General features: G+C 44.2%; 2 protein-coding genes across 3 annotated transcripts; one reads left to right on the top strand and one right to left on the bottom strand.

The window, feature by feature from the left end:
• Positions 1 to 771: 771 nt before the first annotated feature.
• MOAP1 (modulator of apoptosis 1) lies at positions 772 to 3,487 on the bottom strand. Its single transcript, XM_017546979.1, has 2 exons — positions 3,127 to 3,487; positions 772 to 2,930 (listed from the first exon to the last, which is right to left on the bottom strand). Exon 2 carries the CDS (start codon positions 2,809 to 2,811, stop codon positions 1,753 to 1,755), a length of 1,059 nt encoding a protein of 352 aa, XP_017402468.1. The 5' UTR covers positions 2,812 to 2,930; positions 3,127 to 3,487; the 3' UTR covers positions 772 to 1,752.
• An 18-nt stretch (positions 3,488 to 3,505) lies between these two features.
• Positions 3,506 to 5,624, top strand: TMEM251 (transmembrane protein 251). 2 transcript variants are annotated; one of them, XM_037745176.1, is made up of 2 exons: positions 3,506 to 3,604; positions 4,798 to 5,624. In XM_037745176.1, the coding sequence occupies exon 2, from the start codon at positions 4,814 to 4,816 to the stop codon at positions 5,207 to 5,209; it is 396 nt and encodes a 131-aa protein (XP_037601104.1). In that variant the 5' UTR covers positions 3,506 to 3,604; positions 4,798 to 4,813; the 3' UTR covers positions 5,210 to 5,624. The 2 variants fall into 2 exon arrangements, with proteins under 2 accessions (XP_037601104.1, XP_017402469.1); XM_017546980.1 differs by having other exon boundaries at positions 3,602 to 4,058.
• Positions 5,625 to 16,935: the final 11,311 nt, after the last annotated feature.

Here is a 16,935-nt window from a genome sequence, read left to right on the forward strand (position 1 = left end):
TGGAATGAGACTATGAGCCCTTGCCCCTGGCATTGAATCTTTCTGATCCTCAAGCTTCTCATCTGTAAAATGGGGAAACAGTAGGTTTCTGATAGGTTTCTGAATAAGGCAGCACAGAATACATTAAGATCAAGAACTCTGGAAGTGTCTGAGCCTTGCCACTCACTAGCTGTGAAACCCTGGGCAAGTTACTTAGCTTCTCAGTCTCATCCATACACTGGGGAAAATAAAAGACTGAGCTTGTAGGGGGACCAAACGTGTTCACTGGTGCTCCATATCTGGTGTTCAACACAGCGATCATCACTCACCCTGAATAGACCTCCAGGGCAGGGACTGTAGTCTAAATGTAATGACACAGTCTTAAGCCCTCAGCTCAGTGCCTCACATATGGAGAGGTGCAACACCTATTAACACCTGTTTGTGCATGAACTCACCATGTCTGCTTCCCACTACTGAGGGGGCAAGTGAGTGGCCGTGTCACAGTGCCTTGCATGCTCCAAATGACTACACATATATAAACAAGATCAGAATTACACCTTCTAATCTATTCAGAGTCCATATGTCAGCTAATATTACAGTAGAAGCAGTAATACAATTGTTTTACTGCTTCAGCAGAAGGTCCCCTCAGCAATCTCACTTAGAAAACAATGTCCCACTCCTCAGCACCAAGAGGAAAGAATCCAAGGAACTAAGTCTGTGTAGGTTCAGTGGTTTGCAGATTAATGCTTTGGGAACTCTCTTGGAACCCTGGTATAAACAAAACAGACAAAATCATTTTATTAGCATTCTTTTATTTTAGAAGTTCACACCGATAATTTCATTAACAATTGTGAAAATGATACTCAGAACTAGATATTTTGATAACACATAGCAGAAATCTGTGTTTAAAGATGGTCACTGCAAACTTAAATCAGCAGTCAATTGTGCCTTTTGCTTTTGTACAGAATCAATATAATTCTGATTCATACAGATAATAACTTAGTATCTTAAATTCTGCTCATAATCTTCACCATAAATGTAGGTCAGTACATACCTAAAAATTGTTAATGATCCAACACGGTCACATGTGACATGGCACACTTGTACTTGGTACCAAACAAGCTGACAGTTCAATGAGATCTGATCAGCATATACACCTGAGCCCTGTCTGTCCCCTCAGAGCACTGTACACAAGTAGTTAGAGAACTTTTGTACAATAAGAAATTCACAGGGATGAGGCTAGGCACGGTGGCTCACACCTATAATCCCAGCACTTTTGGAGGCCGAGGCAGGTGGATCACTTGAGGTCAGGAGTTCAAGACCAGCCTGGCCAACATGGTGAAACCCCGTCTCTACTGAAAATACAAAAATTAGCTGGGTGTGGCGGCACACACCTGTAGTCCCAGCTACTCGGGAGACTGGGGCAGGAGAATCACTTAAACCCGGGAGGTGGAGGGTGCAGTGGGTCAAGATCGTGTCACTGCACTCCAGCCTGGGCGACAGAGCAAGACTCGGTCTCAACGACAACAAACAAGATATTCACAGGGATAAATTTAAATAGGTAAATAGCAGTGTAGAACTACATCCTTCCTAGTCAATGACACCTTTAGATCTTAAATAGGCACAGAAATAACAAAGGGTTTATACTGACAACTGCACAAAAACGAGTAACTTGGCAGCACAAGGTAGGGATTTTATGTGTCACAAGAGTGTACAGACTGTTCTACTTTCATGCTCTGCTCATTGCCATATCCCTTCCTGATTCCCTGAGATTCAGGTGAAATGCCCGTCTAATACTGCCTGGAGAAGGGCCTCCTCCTCCTCAGCTGCTTCATAATCCTTTATTAGTACCAGTAACTGCAATAAACTAGGGGCTGGGCCATCCTCTGGCAGATTAAGCTCTCTGTGAACTGTTCTGTGGACTGCACCAGCGATGACTTGGTCTAGGCGGGCCTGATTCACAGCATCTCTCTCAATTGCTCCTTTTTGTACCAGCTTCTGTAACAAAGGCTCCAGCCTTAGTACATAATCCGACAACTTTTCTTCCTCCTTCTGGAAAGTGGTTAGAAATTTGTCATGCAACTCTCTAGGACTATCTGTAACCCCAAATACCTGCTCAAGAGCCTGCAGGCATTCATCGACAGTAATTAAGGGATTGTTTATCTTGAGGACACGAATAACATCAAGTGCTGGGCCTCGAAGGCTCTCTATCACTCGCCTTCTCTTCTCTGAATCTGACACCTCCCACACCTTTAACATCTGCGTAGTATGAAACAGCCAGGGTTCAAATTCTTCTTCTTCTGGTTCTGGAGAATCACTGCCTGAGAACACGCTCAGCTTTTTATAGTGGAAGTACTGCAGGGCAGGCTCAAGAGCCTCATTTAATGCCTGTGCCAACATAGGGGCCCACATTTCTGGGATCATGCCTTGCCCTAGGTCTAAGGAGCCATTTTCGTATCTAAGAGCTCTGGTCAACTCACCCATTGTCATGCCCTCTCCCTCTAAAAATTCATTTAATCTGCTTAGAAAATCATTATCTGGGTCGGGGGTCTTAAAGATCACTCTCCAGATACCCCCCTTTCCCGGTATCTCCTTAGGGACCAGTGCACGACTAGTCTCCGCAGCAAGCCCTACTAGGGCTACTTTGCAGTTCTCATCCCTCCTGAACATCCTTCCAAGCAGTCTGTACTCCCCTAGGGGAGCTAAACCAGCATGCAGAGCCTCCTCGATTTCTGCCACACTGCAGCTCTCGGGGATGCCGACAATCAACAGCGCTTTCCGAGGGCTCATGTCCATCCCCCTGCACCAGTCTTCTAAAAGCCTCAAAGTCATGGTGCCCGAAATAATAGACAAGTTCTAACTATTCCAGACCACAGGCAGCCACCGCAATTCAAAGTAATCCTCCGCGGTACCCCAGAGAAAATCTCGTCAACGTGGCGAGGTCCAGCGGCCTGCAAGACAGAGCAGACAGGTTAGCTAAAGGTGCCAACGTCCAGGGCACACGTGCAGACCTTAAGCCCGGAGCATCCTGCATCCCGAGGCGACGCCACGTCTGCCGCACTGCGGCGCGCGCCCCTCCCCCCTCCCAGCCCAACTGCGTAGCGGTTGCCTGGCCTACAGGGCCGCTCCGGGCCCGCTTCCCCTCACCGTGATCTAGTGCTCCGTGCTCGCGTCCGTGCGCCGGTGGGCAAGGTGCCTGGCCAGGCCCAGAGAAGGCGCGGGAGGGCGAGCTCCCCTCGGCTCGGACAGACAATCAGGGGCCAAAGCGACTGATGCCGGTCCTCCAAGTCCCTGCGATGCTCTCCGCAGCAAGGAGTGATGGGGCGATGACAGTCGCGAGCGGGCACCAGAGGGCAAGGCTGAGGAGCGCTGAGTCGCCAGGCGCAGACAACCGCCAACCTGAAGGGACGCGCTGCCACCTGCAATGCCAGAGCCGGCTATCCAGCCCCTATTCCGGCCGCTTTGTTCTCGCTCAGAGAAGCTGCGCGGTGGGCAGGGGCACTCTGACGTCATGAGCGGGGCGGGCCTCTGGGGGGCGGGGCGCGTGCGCTTCCGGCCCGAGCCGGAAGCCCCGACTGCGGCGGTATCCGGGACGGCGGGCGGGCCGGCCACCCGGGACAGGAAGGTGAGATCCGGTATCTCTGCTTTGCAGGCAGGCTCTGCCGGCGGCCGCTGACTGGCGCTGGACTCGCGGCCCTGCAGGAAGGCGAGGCCGAGGCCTGGCGCCTCCTGCACAGCCCTAGTCGCTGCGTGCCTGTGCTGCAGCTCGGTAGGGGGCGGGGCCGGCCGCCGGGAGGCCCAGGTGGCTGGGGCGCCTCCCGGCCCGGTCGGGTTCCCAGAGTGGGGCCCCGGCGGCGGCGACGGGGACCGGGCAGCGCGTGACCCGCCGCAGTCACGCTGTTCTTAATCACTAGTAGCTGGTGCTTCAGGCTGGCGGCGCTCACGTCTCTCTGAGCCGGGTGACCCAGGGGATTTATTTTTATGGTGGCTTTCTCTGAAATGCCAAAGCCACCCGATTATTCAGAGCTGAATGACTCTTTAACGCTTGCCGTGGGAACAGGAAGATTTTCGGGACCATTGTAAGTGCTTAGGAGTTATTGTCTTAACTTGGGGTCTTGACTTGTAGCACCCCGTATTCACGTCTGAAGCAGTACTGTTAAGCCAGAAAGTATTTCAGCTGTCAAAGTGAAATGTGCTGTGGGAAACTAGCTTAATTCCAATTTCTGGAGAGCGGGTATTCTGAACCTGTTTAAGTAGGATGCAGTGGTTTATTCTGTGGGATTCCCATTAAAAAGCAGAACTCGGCGGTGGCTCACGCCTTTAATCTCAGCACTTTGGGAGTCCGAGGCGGGATAATCACCTGAGGTCAAGAGTTTGAGACCAGCCTGGCCAACGTAGTGAAACCCCGTCTTTACTAAAATTACAAAAATTAGCTGGGCGTGGGGGTGGGCACCTGTAATACCAGCTACTCGGCAGGATGAGGTAGGAGAATTGCTTGAACCCAGGAGATGGAGGTTGCAGTGAGCCGAGATCCTGCCACTGCATTCCAGCCTGGGCAACAGAGCGAGACTCTCAAAAAAAAAAAAAAAACAATATATACTGAAATCAGTTTTTTTTTTTACTTGCTTGTAACTATTACATAAAACAACCTTCAAGTTTTACATTTCTTAATAGGTGTTACATTTAATTATTTTAAATCTTAAGTGTGTTAGTGGAATATTTTATAATTCTTGGAGATAAAGCAAGCACATTTGGAATAGTTGCCATGACAGCATTACTAGACCCTAATTGTGGTTTTTGTTTTTTTTTTATTTGAAGGCACAGAGCATGGAGAATGATGAACTTCCGTCAGCGGATGGGATGGATTGGAGTGGGATTGTATCTGTTAGCCAGTGCAGCAGCATTTTACTATGTTTTTGAAATTAATGAGACTTACAACAGGCTGGCATTGGAACACATTCAACAGCACCCTGAGGAGCCCCTTGAAGGAACCACATGGACACACTCCTTGAAAGCTCGATTACTCTCCTTGCCTTTTTGGCTGTGGACAATTATTTTTCTGGTACCTTACTTACAGATGTTTTTGTTCCTTTACTCTTGTACAAGAGCTGATCCCAAAACAGTGGGCTACTGTATCATCCCTATATGTTTGGCAGTTATTTGCAATCGCCACCAGGCATTTGTCAAGGCATCTAATCAGATCAGCAGACTACAACTGATTGACACATAAAATCAGTCACCGTTTTTTCCCTATGATTACAAAACTGCCAGTACTATATGGAGTCTGATCACAAGACTGCAGTTTCTTCACAGATCTCAGGAAGTTGTGGTGGGGCAGAGGCTTTTTAAAAACATGTGATTAGGGGGCTATCTTTATCTGAATAATGAATTTTTAGGTAAAGCCTGAGATAGAGTACTACAAAATCATGTTGATAACTTCAGACTTTGGAAGTTAAATCTTACCTGTTATTTGCATTCTTTAGAAACTTGACTAAGTACCTGAATTCGTATTTCTATTCTACTGTGCAACATAGTGATGATTCAGAAATTTTTCCTTTGGGGAAAAAAATGACTATGAACATTTCCATTGTGTTAAGTATAAAAAGGTCCAGATATGATCATAAAATTTAAATTTTATACAATTACTTGGCTCGCTTTAAAATTCTTCACACTAAAACACCAATCCATTCTGTTGTAGCTAAGCCAACTGTTTATACTTGCTGTCAGCTTGAGGAATTGCTAAAAGTTATTGAAGTGTTGGCTCTCTTGATAAGCAGAATTCATTCTTCCTCTTGGTAATAGCTAGCTGAATAATTATTAATGCTACTGGTTTTATTTTTTATATTTTTTTATTTTAGTGGAGAATGAAGTCTCGCTGTGTTGCCCAGGCTGGTCTCAAACTCCTGGGCTCAAGCTTTCCTCCCCGCTCTGGCTCCCTAAGCATTGGGATTTCAGGCGTAAGCCCTCATGCCTAGCTATTTTTAATTACAAAATTTTTTTTTTCCATGACTTGTGACAGTCTCAGGAGGCCCTGAGAACATGTGCCCCAATGCCACTGATTTAGAAAACTATTTGGGGAGGCTGGGCGTGGTGGCTCACCCCTGTAATCCCAGCACTTTGGGAGGCTGCAGTGTGGGTGGATCACCTGAGGTCAGGAGTTCGAGACCAGCCTGACCAACATGGAAGAGACCCGTGTCTATTAAAAATACAGAATTAGCTGGGCTCGTTGCAGGCTCCTGTAATACCAGCTACTCGGGAGGCTGAGGCAGGAGGATCACTTGAATGTGGGAGGCGGAGGTTGTGGTGAGTCGAGATCACGCCATTACACTCCAGCCTGGGCAACAAGAGCAAAACTCCATCTCAAAAAAAACTATTTGGGAAGAGACTAAATGTTAAACGTTGAAAGGCTTAAAATAACTTACAAATAGAAGATGGAAACAATGTGTTCAATGAGAATATAGCAGTTTGTTTGTTTACTTATTAATTTAGAGATGGAGCCTTGCTCTGTTGCCCAAGATGGAGTGCAGTGGCTTACTGCAACTTCCACATCCTGATTCAAGCGATTCTCTTGCCTCAGCCTCCCAAGTAGTTGGGATTACAGGCAACTGCCACCATGCCTGGCTAATTTTTATATTTTTAGTAGAGATGGGTTTACATCATGTTGGCCAGGCTGGTCTCAAACTCCTCACCTAAGGTGATGCGCTTGCATCAGCCTCCCAAAGTGCTGTGATTATAGGTGTGTGCCACCATGTCCAGCTGTGTTCATTTAATTTTATTTATTTATTTATTTTGAGACAGAGCCTTGCTCTGCCGCCCAGGCTGGAGTGTAGTGGCGCAATGTCGGCTCACTGCAACCCCTGCCTCCCAAGCTCATGTTACTCTTCTGCCTCAGCCTCCCAGGTAGCTGGGATTACAGGTACCTACCACCATGCCCGGCTAATTTTTGTATTTTTTAGTAGCTGGTTTTGAACTCCTGACTTCAAGTGATCCACCTCAGCCTCCCAAAGTACTAGGATAACAGGCATGAGCCACCACGCCCAGACTGTAGCAGGTAATTTCGTCCAGTCCTTATCCGATGCATGAGATCCCTCTAAATATACTATCAAGTCATAATCTTTCTGATTTTCTTTCCTGGCCCAAAGTCAGCTCTTCAGGCAGGAGGTTAATTACATCAAGATGTGATCCTTGTACCTTCTCCTTTGCATATGTACTGCCTCACATCTGGTACTAATACAAATAACTAATACATGGACACAGTAGAATTGATTCTTTCTGTGTAAGATCAATATATATATATATATATATATGTGTGTGTGTGTATATATATATGTGTATGTATATATATATGTATCTATTTGTGTGTATATGTACATTTGTATATATATATTTTTTGAGACAGAGTCTCGCTCTGTTGCCAGGCTGGAGTACAGTGGTGCAATTTTGGCTCACTGCAACCTGTACCTCCTGGGTTCAAGCGATTCTTCTGCCTCAGCCTCCCGAGTAGCTGGGACTATAGGCACGTGCAGGCACGCACCACCATGGCCAGCTAATATTTGTGTTTTTAGTAGAGACAGGTTTCACCATGTTGGCCAGGATGGTCTCAATCTCTTGACCTCGTGATCTGCACACCTCAGCCTCCTAAAGTGCTGGGATTACAGGTATGAGCCACTGCACCCAGCCCAAGATATATTTTTATATAGTTATGTCATTAATACTGGAAAACATTTTATGCTTTTAATAATCTTAACACTTTGGTGCTTATTCTGTTGGGCCCTATTCTAAAAGCATTATGGAAATTAACTCATGATGTCTATTATTATCCAAATTTCACAGATAAGGAAACAGGCAGAGAAGTCAAGTCACTTGCCAAAGGTCACAGCAAGTAGCAGAGCCAGGGCTATAACCAGGCCTTCTCATGCTTTCATTACTAACCACAGAGGCATAGTGCTTCTCACAAATGACAAATGTTTTAGCACTGGGTACTGTTTGCCCAGTTATGCCAAAGAATGGAAATGGCAATATTATTGACAAGTTTTTCTTCAACTGTCTACTAGAAATCTGAAAGTTTCCTAGCAACCTCATCTTTCTACTCCATCTGACTGAACCAGAAAGGAAGGCTGAATATTCCATTATAAGCTTTTACTTAAAAAATAAAGCAGGTACCTTTGTGATGCAAAAGTAGCAGATCAGATCCTTCAGATAAATTGGTCCCATTTATCTCATTGCCTCCAAAGGTCTAGTTACTGAAATGATACATCTTTTGATACAATACATGGAATTCTCAAAGTAAGCAGCAGTTTGAAATACCTGTTTCTGTGAGGGTCAGATGACAAAATCCCTTGCATCTTTTGAGTATTTTACATTTATTCTTCACAACAGTCCTGTGAGGCAGGTATTATATTGCTACTAGTAGTGTTTTACAGAAGAAGGAACCTGAAACACATAGGAATAACTTGTCCACAGTCACACAGCCAGGAAGTGGAAGAGCCAAGGTTTGAACCCAGGATGTCAGCTTCTGATCTCCAGCTTACCATCCTGTACTGCTTCTCAAAAAAGTAATTTGAGGAAAATCACTGAGAATTTCCAGTTTTATTAGTCTTGAGGCAGTGATTTAAGAAAACTATTTCAGGGTTTTTTTTGTTTGTTTTATAAACGCTTTATGTAGGCTGGGTGTGATGGCTTACACTTGTAATCCCAGCACTTTGGGAGGCAGAGATGGGAGGACTGCCTGAGCCCAGGAGTTCATGATGAGCCTGAGCAACTTGGTGAGACCTCATTTCTATTAAAAAGGGGTGCCTCATGCTACTCCCAGCACTTTGGGAGGCTGAGGTGGGCAGATCACTACAGGCCAGGAGTTCGAGACCAGCTTGGCCAACATGGTGAAACCCCGTCTCTACTAAAAATACAAAAATTAGCCAGGGCTGGTGGTGTGTGCCTGTGATCCCAGCTACTTGGGAGGCTGAGGAAGGAGAATCACTTGAACCCGGGAGGGAGACATTGCAGTGAGCTGAGATTGTGCCGCTGCACTCCAGCCTGGGAAACAGAGCAAAATTCCTTTCCCCCCAAAAAAATGCTTTATGTAATGCAAAGTTGTGAGTTTGCCACTGGTATTGTAAGGTAGTAATTCCTTTTTAATGAAGTAGAATCATCTCTTTTTATACTTCAAATTCTAGTATTTTGGGATTTGGTAAGCAAATGTTCAGTCCATCTCTGTCTTTGAAGATTATATTGCCTTTTGCCTTGATAGTAGAAATATTAAAATAATTAAAGTAGGATTAATGTAGTAAATGTAGTATTTCCAGATGTAATTACTAAATTTCAGATTACAGGTTTAATCTGCTTTTTGATTATTTAGGAACTATTTATCCAAGTTATGGATTATTTCTAGTTTGTGGCTATTTAATAGTTCAAAGCATTTTTTTAGGTAAAGAGGGAAAAGTTAAATACAGTTTTTAATCTGTTAGCTCTTAGACTGAGGAAGAGGTTGAAATTGATGGCTAGGAGATCTATATATGATAGCAGATCATAATTTTTTTCTTTTCTTTTTTCTTTTTTTTTTTTCTTTTTTGAGTCAGAGTGACAGTCTTGCTCTGTCACCCAGGCTGGAGTGTGATGACGTGGTCTCAGCTCACTGCAACCTCCACCTCTTGGGTTCAAGCGATTTTCCTGCCTCAGTCTCCTGAGTAGCTAGGATTGCAGGCGTACGCCACTACACCCGGTTAATTTTTGTATTTTCAGTAGATACGGGGTTTCGCATGTTGGTCAGGCTGGTCTTGAATTCCTGACCTCAGGTGATCCACCTGCCTTGGCCTCCCAAAGTGCTGGGATGACAGGTGTGAGCCACCGCACCCAACCCATTTATTTCATATTCATATCACAGTACAAAAAGCAGTGAGTACAGGATTACTTAGTGAGATGAATGGCAAGTATAATAAGTGCTTCAGGGATTTTAAAGAGGGGACAAACATTCTAAGGATTCATAACTAGTAAACACTCAAACTTCCAGAGATGAGAAAAACAGAGCTATATCCTACAAGGATTTTATAGGTGATTTTATTTGCAACTATATGTGAAATAAAGTAATCCTGTTGAGATTTTTCACTGAAATATGCCAGATATTTTATTTTTTCAAAAGTGCCAGTATAGGGAATAGAAAACGGAATTACAGAAACACGTAATTCATGGAACTTTAGTCCCCATGTAAATTTTCTGGTTTTAAAGATGCTACCAGTTTTTAAGTTGTCTCCTTTTTAATATTAAATTGCTCATAATACCAGTTTTAGAGTAAAAGTTGTGATTCCCTAAAAGTTAGAATTCGATTCTATTTCAAAGTTTTTACAGTTAACAGAAAGCTTTCCTTTGGGGAAGTTGAGTCATCAGATAAAATGCTCCTATGAGTAACTCTGCCCACAAAGAAATGAAACCAGCACATTTGTTCATGGTGAATAGGGTTAGTCTTTTTTTCTTTTTTTCTTTTTTTAAGATTATTGGCAGGTCGCGGTGGTCATGCCTGTAATTCCAGCACTTTGGGAGGCTGAGGCGAGCAGATCATCTGAGGTGTGGAGTTTGAGACTGGCCTGACCAACGTGGAGAAACCCTGTCTCTACTAAAAATGCAAAACTAGCTGGGTATGGTGGCACATGCCTGTAATCCCAGCTACCCAGTAGGCTGAGGCAGGAGAATTGCTTGAACCCAGGAGGCGGAAGTTGCAGTGAGCCGAGATTGCATTCTAGTTCTAGCCTGGGCAACAAGAGTGAAACTCTGTCTCAAAAAAAAAAAAAAAAAGATTATCTAGTGTTGATTTCCATTTGATGGATTTAACATTCTCAGTCTCCAAAACACTGTCAGAAAAACTTACTGCAATGCCATGTCTCATCTTTGCATCAAATATGTGCCATCATTTAATAAATTTTCTGATATAAGAAGTTCAATATAATTTTGGACCATGATTGGGAATTATCATGCATTCATATTTATGCTTTGGTCTAAGGCAGTGAGTAGGTCTTGGACTGTAGCTGTATGTACATTAGAATTTCCCAAGGAAAACTTACATTTAAACAATGCCGGCGTCCCTTTCCAACCAGTTACATCTCTGGGATGGACCCCAAGCAATCTTCAAATGATTCTCTCAGGGTTGCAAATCACTGGTCCATGGGGTTTTTATGCGCCGTTTACCAAAAACTCAACTGTTATGAGAGTTGTGCTTATCTTTGGAACAGCTTCAACAAATATGTTGCAGTTAAATTCACCCTAGCCGTCCTAATTGCACATCTTCAGAGTCGCCTCTTGATTTCAAGTCCTCTCCTCCAGTTTGTCCTGAAGATACTTGTCAGGTTTTTGCCTCCCACTCTACCAAAACTGCTGTCCTGTCAGGAAGTTGCTGGTCACTTTCACATAACCAAATCCAATGGTCAGGTCTCAGTCCTCAAATTACTGTTAGCAGTTTTTTTGTTTTTTTTTTTGAGATGGAGTCTCACTCTCGCCAGGCTGGAGTGCAGTGGTGTGATTTCAGCTTACTGCAATTTCCGCCTCCTGGCTTCAAGCGATTCCCCTGCCTCAGCCTCCAGAGTAGCTGGGACTACAGGCGCACACCACCACACCCAGCTAATTTTTTTTTAATTTAGTAGAGAAGGGGCTTCACCAAGTTGGCCAGGATGGTCTCAATCTCCTGAACTCATGATACCCCCGCATCTGCATCCCCAAGTGCTGGGACTATAGGCGTGAGCCACCGCGCCCAGCTATAAGCCATTTTTGACACTCCCTGTCCTTGAGATACTTTCTTCAGTTGTCTTCTGGACCAGTACTGGCCAGTAGAACTTTAGCAATAATGGCGATGTTCTGTTTCTTTGCTGTCCAAACAGTAGCCATAGCCACCTGAAAGGAGCCCTTGAAACGTGGATAACATGAGCCTGGTGTGGTGACTCACACCTGTATGCTGACTACTTGGGAAGCTAAGGCGGAAAGATCCCCTGAGCCCAGGCATTCAAAACTGTGGTAAGCTATGGTCATCATACCACTATACCCCAGCCTGGGCAACAGTGAGACCCTGTCTCTATTAAAAAAAAAAAAAAAATGTGGCTAATGTGACTGAGAAACTGGGTTTTAAATTCTTATTAAATAGCACATGTGGCACCATATATTAGATGATCCCGTCCTATATATTTTCCTGGTTTGCCGCCTTCCTCACCAGCTTTTTTTTTTTTCCTTTTTGAGACAAGCTCTTGCTCTGTTGCTCAGGCTGGAGTGCAGTGGCACGATCTCGGCTTACTGCAGCCTCCATCAACCTCCTGGGTTCAAGCAATCCTCCTACCTCAGCCTCCCAAGTAGCTGGGACCACAGCACCACCATGCCCAGCTAATTTTTGTATTTTTAGCAGAGACGGGGTTTCATCATGCTAGCCAGGCTGGTCTCTAACTCCTGACCTCAAGTGATCTGCCTACCTTGGCCTCCCAAAGTGCTGGGATTGCGGGCATTAGCCCACCACTCCTGGCCCTCAGAAGCCCTCAAGTCTTTGCTGGTTCCTTGTTGGGGATCTGCTCGACCTCTAAATGTTGGTGTGCCCCAGTTCTTTTTTTGTGTATCTCCTTTGGACATCTCATCCATGGCTCATGCCTATAATCCCAGCAATTTGGGAGGCCAAGGTGGGCAGATCACATGAGGCCAGGAGCACGTGACCATCCTGGCTAACATGATCTCTAATAAAAATACAAAAAATTTGCCGGGCATGGTGGCATGCGCCTGTAGTCCCAGCTACTCAAGAGGCTGAGGCAGAATTGCTTGAACCTGGGAGGCGGAAGTGGCAGTGAGTAGAGATCGCGCCACTGCACTCCAGACTTGGCAACAGAGCAAGACTCTGTCTCAAAATAAATAAATGAAAATACAAAAATTAGTTGGGCATGGTGGCGCGTGTCTGTGATTCCAGCTACTTGGGAGGCATATAAGGGAGGATCACTTGAGCCTGGGAGGTGGAGGTTGCCGTGAATGGAGACTGCACCACTGTACTCCAGCCTGGGCGACAGAACGAGAGCCTGTCTCAAAATAAATAAATATATGAATTTATGTCACTACCTTGGATCCCTCTCCTGAGCTCCAGACTTGACTATCCAATTGGCTGACAGGCCTTGACATGGTGCTTGGTAAGATGTCCTACCAGATACATGAAATTGAACCTATGCAAATCTAAGTTGCTGATCTTTCTACTCACCAAAATCTGTTCTTCGAGTTTCCTACGAGTCTATTATCATTCCTGTGGCCAGGGGGATCCTTTTAAAATGTTATTCCTCTCAAAAATCTTGAGGCAAGAGAATCACTTGAACCTGGGAGGTAGAGGTTGCGGGGAGCCAAGATCGCGCCATTGCACCCCAGCCCGGGCAGTAAGAGCGAAACTCCATCTCAAAAAAAAAGAAAGTCCTCCCATAGCTTCCCTTCTCAGAATGAAAGGCAAAGTCCTTGCCATGGGAAGTTCTGGCAATTCATAAGTGGCCCTGCCCTGCCCTTGACCTAATTTTTTTTTTTTTTTTTTTTTTTGAGATGGTGTCTTGCTCTGTCACCAGGCTGGAGTGCAGTGGCGTGATCTCAGCTAACTGTAACCTCCACCTCCTGGGTTCAAGTGATTCTCCTGCCTCAGCCTCCCAAGTAGCTGGAACTACAGACGTGTGCCACCACACCCATCTAATTTTTATATTTTTAGTAGAGAGGGAGTTTTCCCATGTTGGCCAGGATGGTCTCAATCTCTTGACCTCATGATTGCCTGCCTCAGCCTCCCAAAGTGCTAGGATTACAGGCACGAGCCACCACATCCAGCCCTTGACTTCATTTTCTACTAATCCCTCTGCCTCTGACTCCACTGCAGCCGCAATGGTCTTCCTGCTGATTCTTGATTCAGGGCCTCTACACTCAGTGTGTCTTCTACCTGGATGCTTCACTCTGGCCTGCTGAAATGTCACTTTAGTGAGGGTGCCTCTGATGACCCTTATTTAAAATTAAGCATCCACTTTACCTGTTTTTCTCCACAGCACTTATCATTATGTACTGTTATACATTTTGTCAGAATCTAAACTCTATAGGAGCAGAAATTTTGTCTCTGTGCACTGCTGCAGGCCCTATGCCTAGAATGGTACCTAGCATATAGTAGTTGCTCAGTAACTTTTTATTGAATGAGTAATTCTTGTTGCCATGGAACACTTATCTTGCTAGACTCCAAAACAACCTAGTTCACTGTCCAGATAGAATAAAGGTTAAAAGTTAATATCTGGCTGGGCATGGTGGCTCAAACCTGCAATCCCATCAGTTTGGGAGGCTGTGGTGAGCGGATCGCCTGAAGTTAGGAGTTCGATACCAGCCTGAGCAAGATGGAGAAACCCCGTCTCTATAAAAAATACAAAATAGCTGAGCGTGATGGTGCATGCCTGTAATCCCAGCTACTTGGGATGCTGAGGCAGGATAATTGCTTGAACCTGAGAGGCAGAGGTTGGGGTGATCCGAGATGGCACCACTGCATTCCAGCCTGGGCAACAAGCGAAACTCCATCTCAAAAAAAAGAGATGCAGTCTTGCTATGTTGCCCAGGCTAGTCTCAAGCTCCTGGGCTCAAACAATCCTCCTGCCTCAGCCTCCCAAGGTGGTGGCATTACAGGTGTGAGCCACTGTGCCTGGCCAAATGTTGCAACTCTTTTTTTTTTTTTTTTTGAGATGGAGTTTAGTTCTTATTACCTAGGCTGGAGTGGAGTGGTATGATCTCAGCTCACCACAATCTCCACCTCCTGGGTTCAAGTGATTCTCTTGCTTTAGCCTTCCGAGTAGCTGGGATTACAGGCATGGGCCACCATGCCCAGCTAACTTTTTGTATTTTTAATAGAGACGGGGTTTCTCCATATAGGTCAGGTTTGTCTTGAACTCCTGACCTCAGATGATCGGCCTGCCTTGGCCTCCCAAGGTGGTGGGATTATAGGCATGAGCCACTGCGCCCAGCTGTGTCACAACTCTTAGAGCTATAGTATAGAATTCCAGTACTCTGGTGTTCAATATCTTGGACCCGTAAAGCACTCATTTAAACTACTGTTTCTAGAAGGTACTTCCATTCCCAGTAGAATTTTTGGCATTGGAATAAATCTCTATTTAAAACTGCACCCCAATGGCCTGTTACTATCCCAATGTCAGCTGCTACTTTTTAAAATATTTAGATAGAAGCTGTCTAACTTCAGTTTCCTGGGCCATGTCTTTAAATAGAGCGATTCTGATCTCTAAGGTCACCTGAGAAGTGTAAGGATTTACAGCAACATTGTGAAATTCATTTTATACTTTGAAAATAATATACTGGCTATAGGACCATTTTTTTCAAGGTTAGGCACATTGGTTTTAGAAATATCTCTTCTCTTTTTTTATGGTATCTTATTTCATATTTAGCCCAGCTCTCTTACTCTCTGGAAGTTCCATTATTATTTTTTTTCTTGTTTTTTGAGACAAGGTCTCGCTCTGTTGTCCAGGCTTGTCTTGAACTCTTGGACTAAAGGGATCCTCCCATCTCCACCTCCCAAAGTGCTGGGATCACCGGTGTGAGACACCACACTGGGCTTTTCCTCCATCTTCTGACAAAGCAGTTGAATGGAAAATGTGGATTTTTTTTTTTTTTTTTGCTTTGCTTTTAAAGTTTGAACTGGTTATTTTTTTCCTTGAATTACTAACATGACAGTGGTTGTTTTTTGTTTGTTTTTTTGAGACGGAGTCTTGCTCTGTTACCCAGGCTGGAGTAACTTGCAACCTCCGCCTCCTGGGTTCAAGCAATTCTCCTGCCTCAGCCCCCCGAGTAGCTGGGACTACAGGCGTGTGCCACCACGCCCAGCTAATTTTTTATATTTTGAGTAGAGATGGGGTTTCATAGTGTTAGACAGGACAGTCTTTATCTCCTGACCTCTTGATCTGCCCACCTCAGCCTCCCAAAGTGCTGGGATTACAGGCGTGAGCCACTGCATCCAGCCATGACAGTGTTTTAAACTGTTAATATGGCTGGTCTGTTCTTATTAAATCTCAAGCATAACTTTTTATAAAAATTAAAAATGGAAAGTTTCAAAATAACATCTGTATTCATGCAGAAAATTACATACAAAATTTTTTTAATGGAAAAAGAACAAAAGGGCATAAAATGAAAAATCTCCCTCACTCCCAACTGCTACTCCCTCTTCCCAGAGGTAGTTGGGCTATTCTTTCAGAGATACATGTATATCTAGCTTACATTTCCCAATAGTAGCATTTTATACAGTTCTCTATCTTGCTAGTTTTTATTTAACGTATCTCAGAGATTGGTCCTTAACAGCGTATAGAACTATACCTTAGTTTTTTTCATGGCTGCACAATATTGTTGTACTAAGTTTCCTCTATTTTTATCTAATTATGATCTTCTGACAAACATTTAGGTTGTTTCTAGCCTAATGCTGCGACAAATAGTCATAAACAGATCTTTGTGAATGTGTGTTACTCTGTAGGACAAATTTCTATACATGAAATTGCTGAGTCAAAGAGCACATACATTTAACATTCTAACCAGAATTGTCAACTTGACTAAGAGCTTATAGCAATTTACACTCTCGCCATCAATATAGCCCTCACATCCTTTCTAGCGCAATACTGCATCAAAACTTGATTTTTTAGTCTGAAAAGTAAAAAATAGAATTACTTTGTGGGTATTATAACTTCTTTGAAGTGCACTTTTTTCACTGAAAAGCTATGTGTATTTCTTCTGTAATGTTGTGGTTCCTTTCCTTTGCCTATTTCTCTGTTGTATTTTCCTGACTTGTACATAAGAGATCTACATAAAAGAATTTATTCTTAGTCATTGGTTCAAAAATACTAAATACTTTTTCCCTGTTTCTATTTTGACCACATTTACAGAATGTTCAGAAATTTTAGTTCTTATGAATCACATTTACTAATCTTTTTTTTTTTTTTTTTTAAGATGGGG

The sequence above is a fragment of the Cebus imitator genome, unplaced genomic scaffold, assembly GCF_001604975.1.
Source record: "Cebus imitator isolate Cc_AM_T3 unplaced genomic scaffold, Cebus_imitator-1.0 Scaffold193, whole genome shotgun sequence".
NCBI lineage: Eukaryota > Metazoa > Chordata > Mammalia > Primates > Cebidae > Cebus > Cebus imitator.